The following is a 17,550-nucleotide window of genomic DNA, read 5'->3' as shown; positions in this document are numbered from 1 at the left end:
GATTTGCAGATGTTGAACCAACCTTGCAGCCTTCCTTGCAGGAATAAAGCATTCCTTGTAGGAATAAATCTTACTTGGTCATGGTGAATAATCCTTTTTATGTACTGTTGGGTCCTATTGGCTAGGATTTGGGTGAGAATTTTCACATCCATGTTCATCAAGGATATTGATCTGTAATTCTCCTTTTTTGGTGGGGTCTTTGTCAGATTTTGGGATCAAGGTAATGCTGGTCTCAAAAAATGGGTTTGGAAGTTTTCCTTCCATTTCTATTTTTTTGGAACAGTTTCAGGAGAATAGGCATTAATTCTTCTTTAAAAGTTTGATAGAATTCCCCTGGGAAGTCATCTGGCCCTGGGCTCTTGTTTGTTGGAAGATTTTTGATGACTGCTTCAATCTCCTTACTCGTTATGGCTCTGTTCAGGTTTTCTATTTCTTCCTGGTTCAGTTGTCATAGTTTATATTCCTCTAGGAATGCATCCATTTCTTCCAGATTGTCAAATTTGCTGGCATATAGTTGCTCATAATGTGTTCTTATAATTGTTTGTATTTCTTTGGTTTTGGTTGTCGTCTCTCCTCTTTCATTTATGATTTTATTTATTTGGGTCCTTTCTCTTTTATTTTCGAGAAGTCTGGCCAGGGGCTTATCAATCTTAATAATTCTTTCAAAGAACCAGCTCCTAGTTTCATTAATTTGTTCTATTATTATTTTGGTTTCTATTTCATTGATTTCTGCTCTGATCTTTATGATTTCTCTTCTCCTGCTGGGTTTAGGCTTTCTTTGCTGTTCTTTCTCTAGCTCCTTTAGGTGTAGGGTTAAGTTGTGTACTTGAGAACTTTCTTGTTTCTTGAGAAATGCTTTCATCACTATATACTTTCCTCTCAGGACTGCCTTTGCTGTGTCCCAAAGATTTTGAACAATTGTGTTTTCATTTTCACTTTTTCCATGAATTTTTTCAATTCTTCTTTAATTTCTTGGTTGACCCATTATTCTTTAGTAGGATGCTTTTTAGCCTCCAAGTATTTGAATTCTTTCCAACTTTCCTCTTATAATTGAGTTTTAGCTTCAGAGTATTATAGTCTGAAAATACGCAAGGAATGATCCCAATCTTTTGGTACCTGTTGAGACCTGATTTATGACCCAGGGTGTGATCTATTCTGGAAAATATTCCATGTGCACTAGAGAAGAATGTGTATTCTGTTCCTTTGGGATGGAATATTCTGAATATATCTGTGATATCCATCTGGTACAGTGTGTCATTTAAAGCCTTTATTTCTTTGTTGATCTTTTGATTGGATGACGTGTCCATTTCAATGAGGGGGTTAGAGTCCCCTACTATTAGTTTATTATTGTCAATGTGTTTCTTTGATTTTATTATTAATTGGTTTATATAATTGGCTGCTCCCATGTTAGGGGCATAGATATTTAAAATTGTTAAATCTTCTTTTTGGACGGACCCTTTAATCATGTTAAAAGTTCCTTCCTCATCTCTTATTATAGTCTTTGGCTTAAAGTCTAATTGATCTGATATAAGGATTGCCACCCCAGCTTTCTTTTGATGTCGTTAGCATGATAAATTGTTTTCCACCCCCTCACTTTAAATCTGGAGGTGTCATTGCATCTAAAATGAATTTCTTGTAGATAGCGTATCAGTGGGTCTTGTTTTGTTTTGTTTTATCCGTTCTGATATCCCATGTCTTCTGACTGGAGCATTTAGCCCATTTACATTTAGGGTAACTATTGAAAGGTACAAATTTAGTGCCATTGTATCCCATAAGGTGAATATTACTGTATATTTTATCTGTTCCTTTCTGATCTACTACTTTTAGGCTCTCTCTTTGCTTAGAGGACCCCTTTCAATATTTCTTGTAGGGCTGGCTTGGTGTTTGCAAATTCTTTCAGTTTTTGTTTGTCCTGGAAGCTTTTTATCTCTCCTTCTATTTTCAATGACAGCCTAGCTGGATGTGTTCTTGGCTGAATATTTTTCTCATTTAATGCTTTGAATATATCATGCCAGTTCTTTCTGGCCTGCCAGGTCCCTATAGATAAGTCTGCTGCCAACCTAACATTTCTACTGTTGTATTTTACAGACTTCTTGTCCCAAGATGCTTTCAGGATTTTCTCTTTGTCACTACAACTTGTAAGTTTTACTATTAGATGACAGGGTGTGGACCTATTTTTATTGATTTTGAGGGCAATTCTCTGTGCTGCCTGGATTTTGATGTGTGTTCCTTTTACTGTATTAGGGAAATTCTCTTCTATAATTTGCTCCAATATACCTTTGGCCCCTCTCTCCCTTTCTCCATCTGGGATCCCAATTATTCTAATATTGTTTCGTCTTACGGTATCACTTACCTCTTGAATTCTTCCCTTGTGGTCCAGTAGTTGTTTGTCTCTCTTTTGCTCAGCTTCTTTATTCTGTCATTTGGTCTTCTATTTAACTAATTTTCTCTTCTGCCTCATTTATCCTAGCAGTAAGAGCCTCCATTTTTTATTGCACCTCATTAATAGCTTTTTAAATTTCAATTGGTTAGATTTTAGTTCTTTTATTTCTCCAGAAAGGGATTTTATTTCTCCAGAATGTGTTTCCCTAATATCATCCATGCTTTCTTTGAGCCCAGCTAACACCTTGATAATTGTCATTCTGAACTCTAGTTCTGATAGTACTAATGTCCGTATTGATTAGGTCCCTAGCCATCAGTACTGCCTCTTGTTGTTTTTTTGGTTGTTTGGGGGTTTTTTTTTGGTGTTTGTTTGTTTGTTTGTTTTTGTGGTGAGTTTTTCTGCCTTGTCATTTTATCCAGATAAGATTATATGCACGGGAGAATAAAATACTAAAAGGCTGGCAAAGACTCCAGAAAAATGTAAGCTAACTAAATCAGAAGAGAACCAAAACTGGGGAGAGAAGAGAGAGGAAAAAAGAAATAAAAATTTAAAATTTTTTTAAAAAGCATATATATACTTATTAAATACACACACATACACACACACACACACACACACACACACACTGTATTAGGGAAATTCTCTTCCCTAATATTATAGAGCCAGCCACTTGATTTTGGGTGTGTTCTGGTCTCTGAGAAGAAACTACCTCCCAAAATATTAAAGAAAGAAAATATATATATATATATATATATATATATACACACACACACACACACACAAATAAGGGTAAACACAATGAAGGAATGGACTATGACTGTAAATATGAAAATTTCAAAAAAAATTTTTTAAAGGAATGGATAAGATGGTTAGAAAAAGAAAAGAGAGAGAAGAGAATGTGACCCGGCTGGAGACTAGAACAAAGCCATGTGCTAGATTTAGGGTATATTTTGATCTATTAGAAGAAATTGTATACTAAAATTTTAAAGAAAATAAAATCTATATGTATACAAAAAATAAGGTTAACTATAATGAAGGGATAAAATACGGCTATAACAATGAAGACTTAGATTTTTTTAAAAAAAGTTACTGTTAAGTTAAACTAGTTAAAAATATTATTAAAAGAGGAAAGAGGAAATTTTAAAAAAATGGAATTAGAAAAAATAAAATTTAAAAAGTTAACTTTGCAAGACTAAAGATCATGGGGAAAAAGTCATGAATTCTATGCATTGCTTTCCCTTAGCTCTGGAGTTCTGTTCTTGTTGATCGGTGAATTTGGTCTTGGCTGGGTGTTCTTGCTGATCTTCTGGGGGAGGGGACTGTTGCCACAGGTCTCAAATGTCTTTGCCCAAGGCGGAATGCACCACCCTTGCCAGGGGCCAGGCTAAAGCATCTGCTCGGGTTCACTCTTGCGAGCTTTTGTTCCCTGAATGCTTTCTGTAGACCTCTAGAGAACAGGAATGAAAATGGCAGCTTCCCAATCTCCAGCCTGGAGGAGCCCAGAGTTTGCAGCCCTACTTCTCATTGTGCCATCAGAGAAAAGCAGTCAATCCCTCCCATCTCCCTGGTCACCAGCTGCACTCCAAGCTCACTCAGCTTGTGACTGAGTATTTCTTTTTCTGGCGCACAGCCCTGTTTGGAGTCTCCAAACCCAGCAGATTCCTGCCACAAGCTCCTGCACCACTCCTCCCAGAGAAGGAAGTAGGGGGTCTCTCTGATCTGCCACTTGCAGGGTCCCTGCTCAAAGAGCAGTTCTTTGACTGTACCTTGGATCTGGTTTAAGGTAACCCCAACCTGAGAGCTCCATCTCTGTAGTCAACTTCCCTGCTCTGATAGCAGGGAGTTCTGCCACACTCAGACACCCCCGATACTTCTGCAACCCTGTGGGACCTGAAACCACACTCTCCCCACAAGGATTCCAACCCCACTTAGCCTTTGGAGCGATGTCCCTCAGAGGCGCAGATTTCTAAAAGTTCTAATTTTGTGCCCCGCTGCTCCACTGCATGCCGGGAGCCAGCCCCTCCCCCTCCCCACGGTCTATCTTCCCGTCATTTCTGATTGACTTCTCCACATGTTCTACCTTCCAGAAAGTCGTCAGTTTTCTGTTCGTAGGATTCCTGCTCTTCTTCTCTTCTATCTCCTGTTGAGTTTTCAGGTGTTCAGAATGGTTTGATAACTATCTAACTGAACTCCTGGGACCTGATGTCATTTCAGTCTGTTACTCCTCTGCCATGTTGCCTCCTTCCACATAAAACTTTTTTTCACAAAGTGTTATGAATAGTTGTGAAAGCACTCTCTTATTGGGGAAATCATCTTTTAAAATAGCTTAGAATATGCTGATCCTTGAAGAGCTTTATGACTTCTGAATAATTAAACCGTTATGTTTTGGTAGTTTAATAGACTGATCCTTGGTCCAGCTGATGGTAGAATGCAGGGAGACCATCCAGTCTTTTTGATGCTTTTTCTTTTCTTCTTTGTTTGTTAACTAGTTGCTTTATGAATAATGCATTCGTTAGATTTGTTAAAGCATTTGGTGAGTCTTATCCTACATAGCTGGTGTAGGAGCTTGCCCTTTCTCCTACAAGTGCTTTTATATTTTATGCTCATTTTTTTTCTTAGAGCAGTCTAGTTCTCTAATACTATGATAAAGAGAATCACATTCCTCCCTGAACTAACACTTAACATGCATTTTGTATAATTTATAGTGCAAATATTACATAGGCAAAATATTACATAATCATATATCTCTTTCAGTGTATTTTGATTTATTGCCATCTGATTTCCCTCTTGAAATGTAAGTTTCTTGAACATAGGAATTAAATTCAGCATATTTGAACTGTCCTACAATGTGGGTAACTACTGAGATGCTTTTTGATGCCAACTCCACATACCCCCATAGCTACTGTTCTTAGTTCTCTCTTCTGTTTCACAGCCAAAGTTTTTGAAAGCCTTGGAGACAGTTCTGCATTCACTTCTCACTCCACTGCAATTTAAATTTTCTCTCCAAGCTTGCTACTAAAGCTATTTCTAGATGATAACCAATGACAAGTTGGTCATTAAATCCAATGAAAACTTTAATTTACTTGAACCCACTTTAGCAGTTGTCATTTTTGACCCTTCCTTCCTTCTTGACCTATTCTCCTCTAGTTTACTCTTAATTCTCTGTCCTTTTATTCTCAGGCTCTTATTCTGCCCATCCCTTAAGAATTGGTTTTCTTGGGGTGCAGTCATCAATCTGCATCTTTTCTCATTTGTAAATTCTTTCTTTGGGCTTTAATTGCCGTGCATATGCTGATTATTCAGAAATCTATATTTTCTTTTTTAAGTATTTTATTTATTTATTTGACACAGAGAGAGATCGTAAGTAGGCAGAGAGGCAGGCAGAGATGAGGGAAAGCAGGTTCCCTGCTGAACAGGGAGCCCGAATGTGGGGCTCAATCCCAGTACCCTGAAACCATGACCTGAGCTGAAAGCAGAGGCTTAACCCACTGAGATACCCAGGTGCCCCCCAAATCTATATTTTCAAGACAGACATTATTCTGCTTCAGTCCCAAAAACCTAGCTGCTGATTGGACATCTCAAATTAAACTCATCATCTTCCTCTTAAAACCCATTCTTTCTCCTGTTTAGAGCATCTCAGTAATTTGTCCTCCAATATGTAGTCAATTTCCGCCCCCCCAAAATTATTAAGTTACCCTTTACTCTACCTTCATTTTCAACTGAATCCAGTTCAGTTTCCTTGTATGATCTCTCTTTATAAGCCATTTCCAACTCCAACCAATTATTAATCATATGACAGAGTAAACTCTCCAAATCATGGATCTCATCATGTCACTCTCCTTTAGATTCTACAACAGCTCTCCATTTTGTTTAGCATGACATATGATGCTCTTCCATTGTGATCTGATTCTTGCTTAACTGCCCAGCCTCATCTTTCTGGTTATCTGGACCCTGATGCATTTAACATATAAGCCAGAAAGCTAGAAATTTTTCTTGGTCCTTTATCTTCCTCATGGGCCTCCCACTTATTCAACCCATTACCAAATGCAGAGGATTGCTCTTCTTGTACAGATCTCCTCTCCACTACCCAACTCTCATTCCAGCTCCATAATCTTTAGTTTGAAATGGCCACAGTGGCTTTCTAGCTAGTACTTCTGCTTTTACTCTTGTTTTCCTTCCACTCTGTTCTCTACAGTGTAGCCAGAATACACTTTTGCTATTCCAGATTGGAAGATGTCACCTGAGTGCTTAAACTCATCCTCCCAACTTTTCATTGCTCTTAGGTTAAAGCCTCAAATCCTCTTGCTGGCTGCGTCTCCTACCTGTGCTTCTGGCCATCTGCATTCCAGCCATACTGCCCTTCAGTTACCTCATCTCACCACAGCCTTTCCACATGTTTTTTTAGCCTTTGAAGTAAATCACCTTCTCTTGTATCTTGTTAACTTCTATTCATTCCAGTTTACCTTTCAAACCTCAATTATGGAACCCTGCCCTCTGAGAGACATTTTAGGTGTCTTATACTACTGTCTCACACTACTGTACTTTTTCTTCAGTTTGTAATTATAAATTTATTTTCATGATCACTCAACAAATACTTCTCTACTCTATCAGACTATAGGCTTGAAAAGCGCAGGAGGTATGTCCTTTATTTTTTTTATTTTTCTCATCACAGTATCACCGATGTCATGCACACAGTAGTTCAGTAATTTGTTTAATTAATTAACTGTGAATAATTTAATAGCATTTGAACAACTAGATGACAAGTAGAAAAACTCAAAATAAGCACTGGTTTTTTTAATGTCTCAAAAATACACTAAAATCAGGCATGTATTTATAATTATATTCAGTTGGATGTTTTACTTCTTTGATAATCATCTCCTAAATGTTTATCCATAAGGTAAGAATAATATGTAATAAACTGAACTATATAAAATATCAGAATTCAGCTATATTTGCATTGTCTTTTACTGCCTATTTAAAATCAAATTTAAATCAAATTATTTTGGAAATGATTAACTACCTTTTAAATGACTTAAGTGCCAACAATATTGTATGTTTACCTTATTTATAGTGTTAAGAAGTTTAAGTTGTCAGCAATGTTTTTTATTTCTGCTATTATATTTTAAAAGAGAGATAAAGAGAATATCAAGCACATCACACTTGTTCAGTTTGGAACTCTTAAAACTAACACCTGAACTATTTAGGGAGAAATTGTATAGAAGTCACTTATTACCATTCCAGAGAGCCACCTGGCTTCTCCCTATCGCTTTCTTTGTGTATTGCCTAATAGCTTGCCCGAGGAGTACTTCACTGACACTTAGATATACAAAACTGGTAGTTTTTGAAGACGACCCTTGAGAATATCATATAAATGATTAGATCTGAACTTTAATTTTAGCAGGAAGCCATATAAGTCTGCAAATGCAAAAGCGAATGGCATCTAAGCAATGTTGTCTATTCACTAGTTAGTTTTGCCCCATTAAATTCTAGTTTTAACATAAAGAAAGCAGAAAATGAAAGACACTAGTAATATCCAACCAAGAAAATTATGTGCAGATTTCAAGAGGCACAGTGAGAACTGCTTGAGCTAAAGCAAGAAAGTAACAGCTACATTGTTCAGAAGTAAATTAATGCATGCCTAATGGTAATGCATGCTGTCTAATATAAATACTCCAAAAAAAAAAGGAAAAATAAAAATAGAAGGAAAAAATACCTAGCTTAGTGAACTTGAATTTAAAAAAAGATAATCAAAGGTAAAAGAGATACACAAGGTACTGCTTAAGGCGTCAGTTAGAAAGAAACACTGGAAAGATTGTAGAACTGAGGTAAGAGGATTTAAAAATAAGAAAATCAAAGATAGAGAATGAACGGAAGATTGTACAACACAGTAGGATAAATGAGAAGACATTTGTCAAATATTCAAAGGACAAGATAATAGTGAACAGGAGGGAATATGATTAAGGCATAGAATGGCAATTTAATAAGATGCAAGGAGAGCCAAACTGAATCAGACAGAGAGCTCCTCTCATGTAGTAGTTAGCATTCATCTGTAACATTATCAATAGCCTGTCCTGGGTGAAACTGATTGTCATGAATTTCACCATGATACTGCTATCTATCAGCACTCTGCATAGGTGATCGTGCATTTGTCATAGGCTTCCTTTATGGAGTCTCTAATGGGTGGTTTTGACAAGGGTGACTCTTCAATTTAATTACTGTGTAATAAGACATGACTTTTAAAAATGTCTGTATATGATGTTCTGCCATGGATTTTTAAATATGTTAATTTACTAAAGCCTTAAGGTGATATACTTCAAGTACTACCTGAGCTCAAGCAGCGTCCCTCCTCCCATCCAGAAGGCTCAACTTTTTCATGTATTTTCCTCGTCTTCCCAGATATTAGCATAATATAAGTTAGTGCTAGAAATGGACAAAATATAAAGCTGAGAGAAAATTTGTGTTTTGCCCCCAATTCCCTGTCTGTATGAGTTCAGAGGAGGCACTTACCCTCTCCATAACTACTCTTTCGTCAGTATAATAATAGGGATTATGCCCTCTGTGTATCTTTAAAGGCAGGAAGAGTAAATGAGACACAAGAGAATATTACAAGCCCTTCTGAACACACATATCAATCCAGGGTGTGGTTGAGCCTGACATTATCGCTCACCTTTTAGAGAGCTAATACCATGAGTCAATGCCTTTTTTTTTTTACCAGGAACCTCACATTTCCTCCGCTTCTGGAGCACCGCCGAGAGGGGCGGCTCTTCTTATCTCTGCAGGGGAAGGCTACCTTCTCCCCCAGTAAGCACTGTGCTGGCCCTAAAGAGTTCTGCCTCATCCCAACCCCAACCCTGCCTGCACCCACATGCTCTTTGGTGTGTAACTGTAGGTTAGTCTTTAATGACCATGAGGCCAGTGACAAGAAAGAAGTGTAGTTGGGACTGAGGGTCTGGTGCCTGGCTGTCCTCCTAAACAAGCTTCCCATTAGGCTCTGAAAAGCACCCAGAAACTGCCCAGCTATCCGCATTCAACTGGCAAACCTAGCACCTGGCAGAAGGCCAGTTTGCATGGTATTGGGAAGGCATAGAGATTTGTTTGTTTGTTTGTTTCCTCCAACAGATGTTGGAACTTCAAAGGGATTTGTAGATAATTCAATATACCAGCGAATCACTCAATATCTACTTTGCCTGGCACTCTGAGGAATGAATGAATAAATAAATAAATAAGACCTAGCCTCAGCCCCAAGGACAGAGATAGGTAGACATGGAAAAACACCAAATAAAGTAATTACTCAACATCATCATGAATGGTGGTAATGATAGTTGTTTTTAAAAATCTAAGAAAGGGTCCTACCCAGTGGCTAGCAGACCCAGTGCGGAGCTGCCTGGTTGCACCAAGCAGGTTACCCTTCAGACCGTCCAGCAACAGGATTGACATTGACCCCAGCGAGACAATGGAGTCACCAAAGAGAAGGTTGAGTCTGAAAAGGGAGAAAGATGTCTTTCCTATAGATGTCTTTCCTATAGCAGGCCAAAAATTAATTTATTCTGGCAAAGTCCTCCATGATGATACTGGTCTAAAAGTATATCAAATTGATGAAGAATCCTGGAGGTGCTTATGGTGCCAACACCTAAAGCTGTCAAAGCACAGTACCAGCTACAGCCCAGCCATCACATCCTGCCATGGCACCACTGTTAGCTCCTCCCTGGTGTGAGCTGTTGCTTGGGGTCCCACCCATGCCCCTGCTTCAACTCCTTCTCCCACACCTGCACCTCTCGGGACAGTGAAACAAGAAAACCCTACAGAAAAACCGGCAGAAGCACCAGTGGCTATAAGCCCACCATCAACAGAGGGTACATCAGGAGAGTCTTCTTGGCCAAACTGTTTGAAGACGCAACAGGTGTGTGTGTGTCACAGGGCAGTCTTGTAAGAACATGGTAACCAAGATCATATCCATGGGTCATGAAGGCCAGCAAATGATTGCTGCTCTGAGTGTCTGTTCTAACTACCCTGACAGAGTAGTGGAGCCTCTTTCTATGGGAATCCTGGAGATAGAGAAAGTCAGACTGTGGTTGATTCCCTCCTCAGCAGCTAGCACGAGGGCTGGCTCCCCAGTCTTCAGTGGCTGCAGCTGCAGCGACCCTACAACAAGTTCTGGAGAAGACCATTTGAATTCGTATGGATCAGCCTCAGTTTCAACAGATGAGACAAATGACTCAAAAGAATCCTTCCCTGCCTCTAGCATTGTGGCAAGAGGCCAAGAACATTCTCAACTCCTGCAACAGATTAGTCAAACCCAGGAACATTTGATTCTGGACCAGGTTAAGAAGTAGGTGGGTCAAGGAGCTGGGGGAGCCCAGATGGGAGGCGACAGTGGTCGAGTTGCAGTAGGTGGAATTGAGTCTGTGAGCTACACTCAATGAGCACCTCCAGACTAAGAAGCCACAGAAAGATTAAAGGCACTCGGATTTCCTGAAGGACTTGTGCTATGAACATAGTTTGCTTCTGAGAAGAATGAGAACTTGGCTGTCAATTTTCTTCTACACCAAAACGTTGATGAAGCTGGAAAGGGACTTTTTTTTCTCTGATGTTTCACAGCAGGTCACCACACTGCATTTACTGGTTGTCTCTGATGACTTGGGCTCCTGTGCATGATAGCTGGTATAAGGTAGGAGATGGGTTAGGGTGGGGGTACAAGGCAGGGGTAAATACGTACACATCTGCTGCAGTTAGCAGATGCCACAGATCTATGCAGTGTGTAAAATTCATACAAATCAAAGTCAGATTTTGCAGGTCTCTATTTCTTCTATAAAATGTTTGGAAACTTTTCCTAGGTTTCACATTTTTTTTTTTTTTTTTTTTTTAGTGTATCGAATCCAAAAATTCAGTGTAATGCCCTGCTTCCCATTTCTTTGACTAAACATTGATTTCAGAATGTTATGTTGGGTGCCTGGGTTGCTCACTAAGTGTCAGACTCTAGGTCTCAGCTGAGATCATGATCTTGTGGGTCGTGAGATCAAGCTCTGCATCTGGCTCTCCAATGGGCAAGGAGTCTGCTTGAGGTTCTCTTCCCTGCTCATGTTCTCTCTCTCTCTCTCTCTCTCTCAAATAAATCTTTAAAAAAAAAAAAATTGGTACCTAGAATCTCCAATCTCTATTTTGGAGCAACGCTGGATAATAGCTTTGTGAAGTTAAAAAGAACTATTGGAGCTACTATAAACAGAAATGCCAAATTATTGATAGTTCCTGCTGCTTCAAATATGTATAAAATTAATATGTAAGAAAGCCTATTCTTTCAAGTTAAATGCCTAGGGGCCAGGGAAGGGGAACATCTTAAAATGAAAATACTGCTATTTGATCATTGAATTTGAGACCCTTCTAACATGATTGGAGGAACTGCAAAAATAGGGATATCTTCCTGTTTACATTTTTGTTTTGTTTTTTATTTTGTTTTGAGGGAAAAAATTGGTAGGTGTTTAATTACTGTTTGCTTCATTGTTGTGATGCAGTGAAAGTTTTAAAATCATTGCGTGTTTGCTTTGGAAGTATCCCTTTGTGAGATTTAGCACTTTGGGGCCAACAGAGAAATGCGGCATTCACTCTCCTTCCCTTGGGTTTCTGATGTTTGTAAATGTTTTTCCTCATTAGATAAGAATGTATGACCATTGATGTCATCAGGATGATACTACTTTCAAAAAGAGAAGGAAGGCAGAAGTATAATACAGAATCTTTTATTGCATTGGAAAGATTGGTGAAGTCTTTGGAAGAATTGGAAGATGCAGCTAGGAAAGTTCTTTGAAAGATATATAATCACGATATCTCATGGCATATTAAGAGAAAAATTTTAATAGGAAAGAAAGAAAAGGGAAAAAATATAATAAAGCATAAGCCAAAATAATCAAGGATGGCTTCACTGAGAAGGTTGAGTTGGAACTGACTCTTGAAGGCTGGATTAATTTTGGTTAATTGGAGAGGAGTTAAGGAACAACATTATAAACAGGGAATATTCATAGAAAGGCAGGCAATAGGAATGGTAATAAGGGACACCTTGTTGGCTCAGTTGGTTAAGTGTCTCCTTTCAGCTTAGGTTAGGATCCCAGGATCCTGGGATTCTGTCCCACATCAGGCTCCTTGCTCACCGGGGAGCCAGCTTCTCCTCTACCCGCTGCTCTCCCTGTTTATACTCTCTCACTCTCTTTCTCTGGCAGATAAATAAATAAAATCTTGAAAAAAGAGAGAGAATGGTAATAAGATTAGCAAGATTCATTAGGTAATTGCTTAATCACTTATTGAACATTCATTGAATATTTTCTCTCAGGCATCACACTAGGACACTAGGAGCTGGATATAAAGTGATGAGCAAAACAGATGAAGTTCCTGCTCTCCTACAGACTACCCTTTAGTGAGGGAGGTAACCAATAAATAAGGGAGTCCTAAGTAATTCTAAAATGCATGGCACTATGACGAAAATGTTCTTTGGAAAGTCTGGAATCCTGGCTAGGCCCTAGAAATGACCACAGCTAGAAGGGACACTGAAGCTGAAAGATGACAGAAGACAAGGAACCAGCCATTGAAAGGACAGAGGGGAAGTTGATTCCAGGTAAAGACAGCAGGATCCCAGCCTAAGAAAGGAAGAGTTTAGCATATTTTTACATGCTAAACAGAAGCCGGGGTGGTTGATTGCATAGTGTCTTCGTGATAACTTTTCTAACTTGTTTCTTACCATGGATCATTTAGAATTCTTGACATCTTACTATTGCAGTGTTCCTATAATCAGTACCAAATTTATTAATGATGACTCTTATATATTGTTGTATAAATTCATTAAGGAAGAAGAATTAAAGGCATGACCAGTTCATGATCATCCAGAATTTAAAAGAGGCAGTGCCTCAATATACATTTATTTTAAAAAATTAAATGCTTTTGGCTATGCATCAGAATTTGTAGCCTTTCTCATGTGAATATGTGAGTTATGATCTTTTAGTAGTATAAGATATTGATAAAGCAAGGAATACATTTTAAGTTAAATTATAATGCACACCATGTGTGGCAATACAGTACTGGTAATACATTAATAATTTAAGATAATAAAAGTGACCATAATGTAGATCAAATCCCTTAGTATAGTCTGTGCTATGTGAAAATAGGAGTGGTCTTGTAGAGTACAGTCAATTCAGTCTAGATAAACATCTATAATAGCTTAGAAGTCCAATATCTTAAGCAGCTGACTTTAGTAATTTTCAAATAACATTTGAAAATGTATATGCATGTGGAATGTATATATAAAAAGTTACTTGACCAATTGGTTAGCACCCTCCAAATAATTTCGGATATTTACTGCAGACTGTTAAGAGAGATTTTTAAAACTTCCCATGGATCTTACCCTTTCATCTTTTTATTTGTGATGGTAACACTCACAGGTTGAGAAACTAGTTGATGATGGTTGGCCTTTATAGTCTACCTTTCATGTAAAATCTTGAAAGTGGTCAGGAACTAAACCTCTTACTGCCCCCTGGGAAATCACAAAAGGCAGTATAATTTCTATAGCATCTCTTACGATGTTCTGTGTTGGCCAGACATTTAGTTCTATTTTAATTTCTATCTAAAATCCACTTATGTGTAAGAAAAAATTTAGAATCTCTGGGCATGTCTAGAAGGCAAACACTCTGTACGGGATTATAGAGAATTAATACTCTGCCAATTTGGACCTTTCTCAAATTATTTTAAGGCAGTTTGTAATTCTTTGATCCATTATCTATAGTTAGATTATCTCTATCTTTTTAGTAAAAAAAAAAAAAAAAGAAGTCCTATTAGCATATGCACATGCATCGAGAGAGAAACTGTATACCTACTTCAAGGTGCTCTAAACCTTGTATCTTTTAAGAAACTGAATGTTATACATGCCCCTTTTATTTAACTAAATATAGCATATCTTAACTATAAACACGTTAAATGGATTCCTTTGTGTTATGTGGCATCTTCAATGTGAAGGAAGGTGCAAATGCGTGGGTACATTCTTCAGGAGGTGAAGCTATTTGTGAAGTTGTTTCACTTTGTTGACCATGATGTGTGGTACTGTGATTAACAGCCATCTTTTCTGGTGATGATGTATGGGAAGAGTTAGCCTTTATTCTTCTTTAATGTTTTCCTGGCATCTTTAGAGTGTTATAAAATAAGCATTTACTACTTAGTAGCTAAGCATTTCTCCTCTTTGTTTCTTTAATTAACGTATTGATCTAGACTGCATCTATAGGATCAAGCTTATTGAGACAGACTGCCTGGGCCTCCTCCAGAGATCATTGCTATGCTCCACACTTTTTCAGTAAATAAAATATAGACAAAACTGCAACATGTGGAGGCTAAAAAATCCATTAAAGACTTTTGGCAACTCTACCTCAAAGATACTTCAAAAATAATTGTGTTTTATCGCTTCTTCTGTGTCATTGCATAGAGCAAGGGTTCTAAAAAAGACCCAGTACAGCTCTCTGATTTCCATTTAATGGAAGAAGTAATAAAGTTTAATTGTATACTTGAGCACGGGGTGTCATTTCCAGTATATCTGATCAATAATTCATCGATTGCCTTTGGCTCAGAGTTATATTTGAAAGAAAATGTAGCTAGTGGGAGCTTATCTCGCTATAGCTTCATCATCTCAATTAATTATGCTTTTCCTGAATTTGGATCATTAGGCTACCAAAGTGACAGCAGATGGCGAGCAAACTGGACAGGATGCTGAGAGGACCAACAAGCGAGCAGACTCCTTAGGAGAATTCATTAAGGAGCTTGCCCAGGATGCAGAAGGTATTAGAATCCTTTAATTTAATCATTATGTCTCCCACCAGAAAAATGAAAAAGGGATTACACAGGACTGGAATTTCTCTAGTAAGAAATGCCATTTCTCAATCTGAGGGTAAGGTCAGGTTTTGAAAAATACTTTGGTTGGGATCGTCAAGATCATGGTCTGTGGAGCATCTACAATTTACAGTGTTAAATAAGGGACAACAGGTAGTGAGTTAGTCATTATGACGCCAGGGTCTTGGTGAATTGAATGCAGTCCCTTGGGAATGCCTTAATTTTTGAGCAATGGCTATTATGAATAGATAATCAAAAACTTATGCTTTGCTGTTGTTTGTATTCAAAACTACTAGAAAGATTAATTTTTTAAAAAGCTAATTTTATCATTTTACTCAGTATATTAAGGCAGCACTTTAGTTTCTCAAAATGGCTTTTAAAATACTTGGTTTCAATGAAAATCTGTTGCTTAGAGTCTGGGCTTGTTATATTACCAGAAGCTTCACTGCATTTAATCCATAATTCTAAAGGAATTAGTGCTTGGCATCTACCGATATGATGGAGGATCAAAGTAGAAGCCATTTGGGGGCTAAACCCCAGATTAAGAACTATTTAAAGAAGATATTTTTAAAAAGACTCTAAATCATAAGTTTCTATTATTAAACAGTAAACAAACATGCAGGTTTAAAAAGTAGGAAAAATGCTTTGGGCTTTTTCTTTTAAAAATATTTTGATTACTCTATAGTGTTACGTGTTTTAGATATTTTGCTTGGAAATATAACCAAATAAATCAGGATGTGAGATAACCTTCAAGGCAGATCCTGACAGGTAATTCTTAGGGATCACTAGCCAGGAAGAGAGAGAAACTCCCAAAGATGCCCCACTGCAGGAAGCAACAGAGTTTTAATCTGAGGCGAAACATATCAGGATCTGAAACAGAAGTTACACCTACTACAAAATTCTTAATTAACTCATTGTGGTTTATCCTCTGCTATATGGAGTTTTTTTGTGCTTTCCCCAGTTTTATTTCCCATTAATGTGACTTGAAATGTTCTCCACACAGCCCTCACAGAAAAAATCCCATTACAGGTAAAACAATTTCTGCCTGGATCCGTGAAGGCAGTGGTCAAAACCCAAGTAATTTTCCTTTTCCTTCTACCTCAGTCTCTACTTATAGCCTCAGTACTTATAGCCAATCCTGGAAACTTATTTTGAAATTATTTCAATCAAATATCCATGCTTGGGGGAGGAGTCAAGATGGCGGAGAAGTAGCAGGCTGAGATGACATTAGGTAGCCGGAGATCAACTAGATAGCTTATCAATCCATTGCAAACATCTACAAATCCAACAGGAGACTGAAGAGAAAAACAGCAACAATTCTAGAAACAGAAAATCGACCACTTTCTGAAAGGTAGGACCAGCAGAGAAGTGAATCTAAAGCAACGGAAGATAGATCGCGGGGGGAGGGGCCAGCTCCCTGCAAGCGGCGGAGCAATGGAGCACAAAATCAGGACTTTTAAAAGTCTGCTCCATTGAGGGACATCACTCCAGAGGCTAAATTGGGGTGAAGCCCATGTGGGGTCAGCATGGCCCCAGGTCCCACGGGATCACAGAAGGATTGGGGGTGTCTGAGTGTCACAGAGCTTGCAGGTATTAGATCAGGAAAGCAGCTGCAGAGACAGAGCTGAGGAGTGAGCTCTCAACTCGGGGTTACCTTGAAATGGTCACAGGCTGGGTGAGCTTGGAGCGCAGCCAGAGACCAGGTACATGGGAGTGATTGAGTGCTTGTCTCTGAGAGCACACTGAAGAGTGGGACCCCAAGCTCTCGGCTCCTCTGGGCCAGCGATTGGGAGGCTGCCATTTTCATTCCTGTCCTCTGGATGCTACAGAAAGCGTTCAGGGAAGAAAAACAACTGGAAGCAAACCCGAGCAGATAACTTAGCCAGGCCCCTGGTAAGGGCGGTGCCATTCTGCCTGGGACAAGGAACCTTGAGAATCACTACAACAGGCCCCTCCCCCAGAAGATCAACAATAAATCCAGCCAAGACCAAGTTCACGTACCAAGGAGAACAGCAGAATCCCAGAGGAGGAGAAAGCAAAGCATGGAGTTCATGGCTTTCTCCCCATGATTCCTTAGTCTTGCAGTTAATTTAAATTTTTTTAATTTAATTTTTTTTCTTCTTCTAAATTTTTTTTAACTTTTACCCTTTCCTCTTTTAACATTTTTTAGCTAGATTATCTTAACAATACCTTTCATTAAAAAAATAATAATCTTTTTTGAACCTTCATTATTATAGTCATATTTTATCCTTTATTGTATCTAACTTTATTTTTTGTATACACATAGGGTTTTTTCTTCTAAAAAATTTGAGGTA

General features: G+C 38.3%; 1 protein-coding gene and 1 pseudogene across 5 annotated transcripts in view; both read left to right on the top strand.

Moving 5' to 3' along the window:
* Window positions 1-17,550, top strand: part of LAMA2 (laminin subunit alpha 2) — a 637,158-nt gene that overhangs the window by 486,379 nt on the left and 133,229 nt on the right. For all 5 annotated transcript variants that reach the window (XM_045066381.1, XM_045066380.1, XM_045066378.1 and 2 more), the window contains one exon: window positions 15,073-15,184. In XM_045066381.1, the coding sequence (XP_044922316.1) occupies window positions 15,073-15,184 (112 nt within the window). The remainder of the gene's footprint in view (window positions 1-15,072; window positions 15,185-17,550) is intronic.
* Window positions 9,699-11,258, top strand: LOC123387821 (annotated as a pseudogene).

This window comes from Mustela putorius, unplaced genomic scaffold (assembly GCF_011764305.1).
Source record: "Mustela putorius furo isolate JIRA1106 unplaced genomic scaffold, ASM1176430v1.1 tig00003863_pilon_pilon_pilon, whole genome shotgun sequence".
Lineage (NCBI taxonomy): Eukaryota > Metazoa > Chordata > Mammalia > Carnivora > Mustelidae > Mustela > Mustela putorius.
Note: the sequence above shows the minus strand (reverse complement) of the source record. Positions and strands in the feature narration are given on the sequence as shown.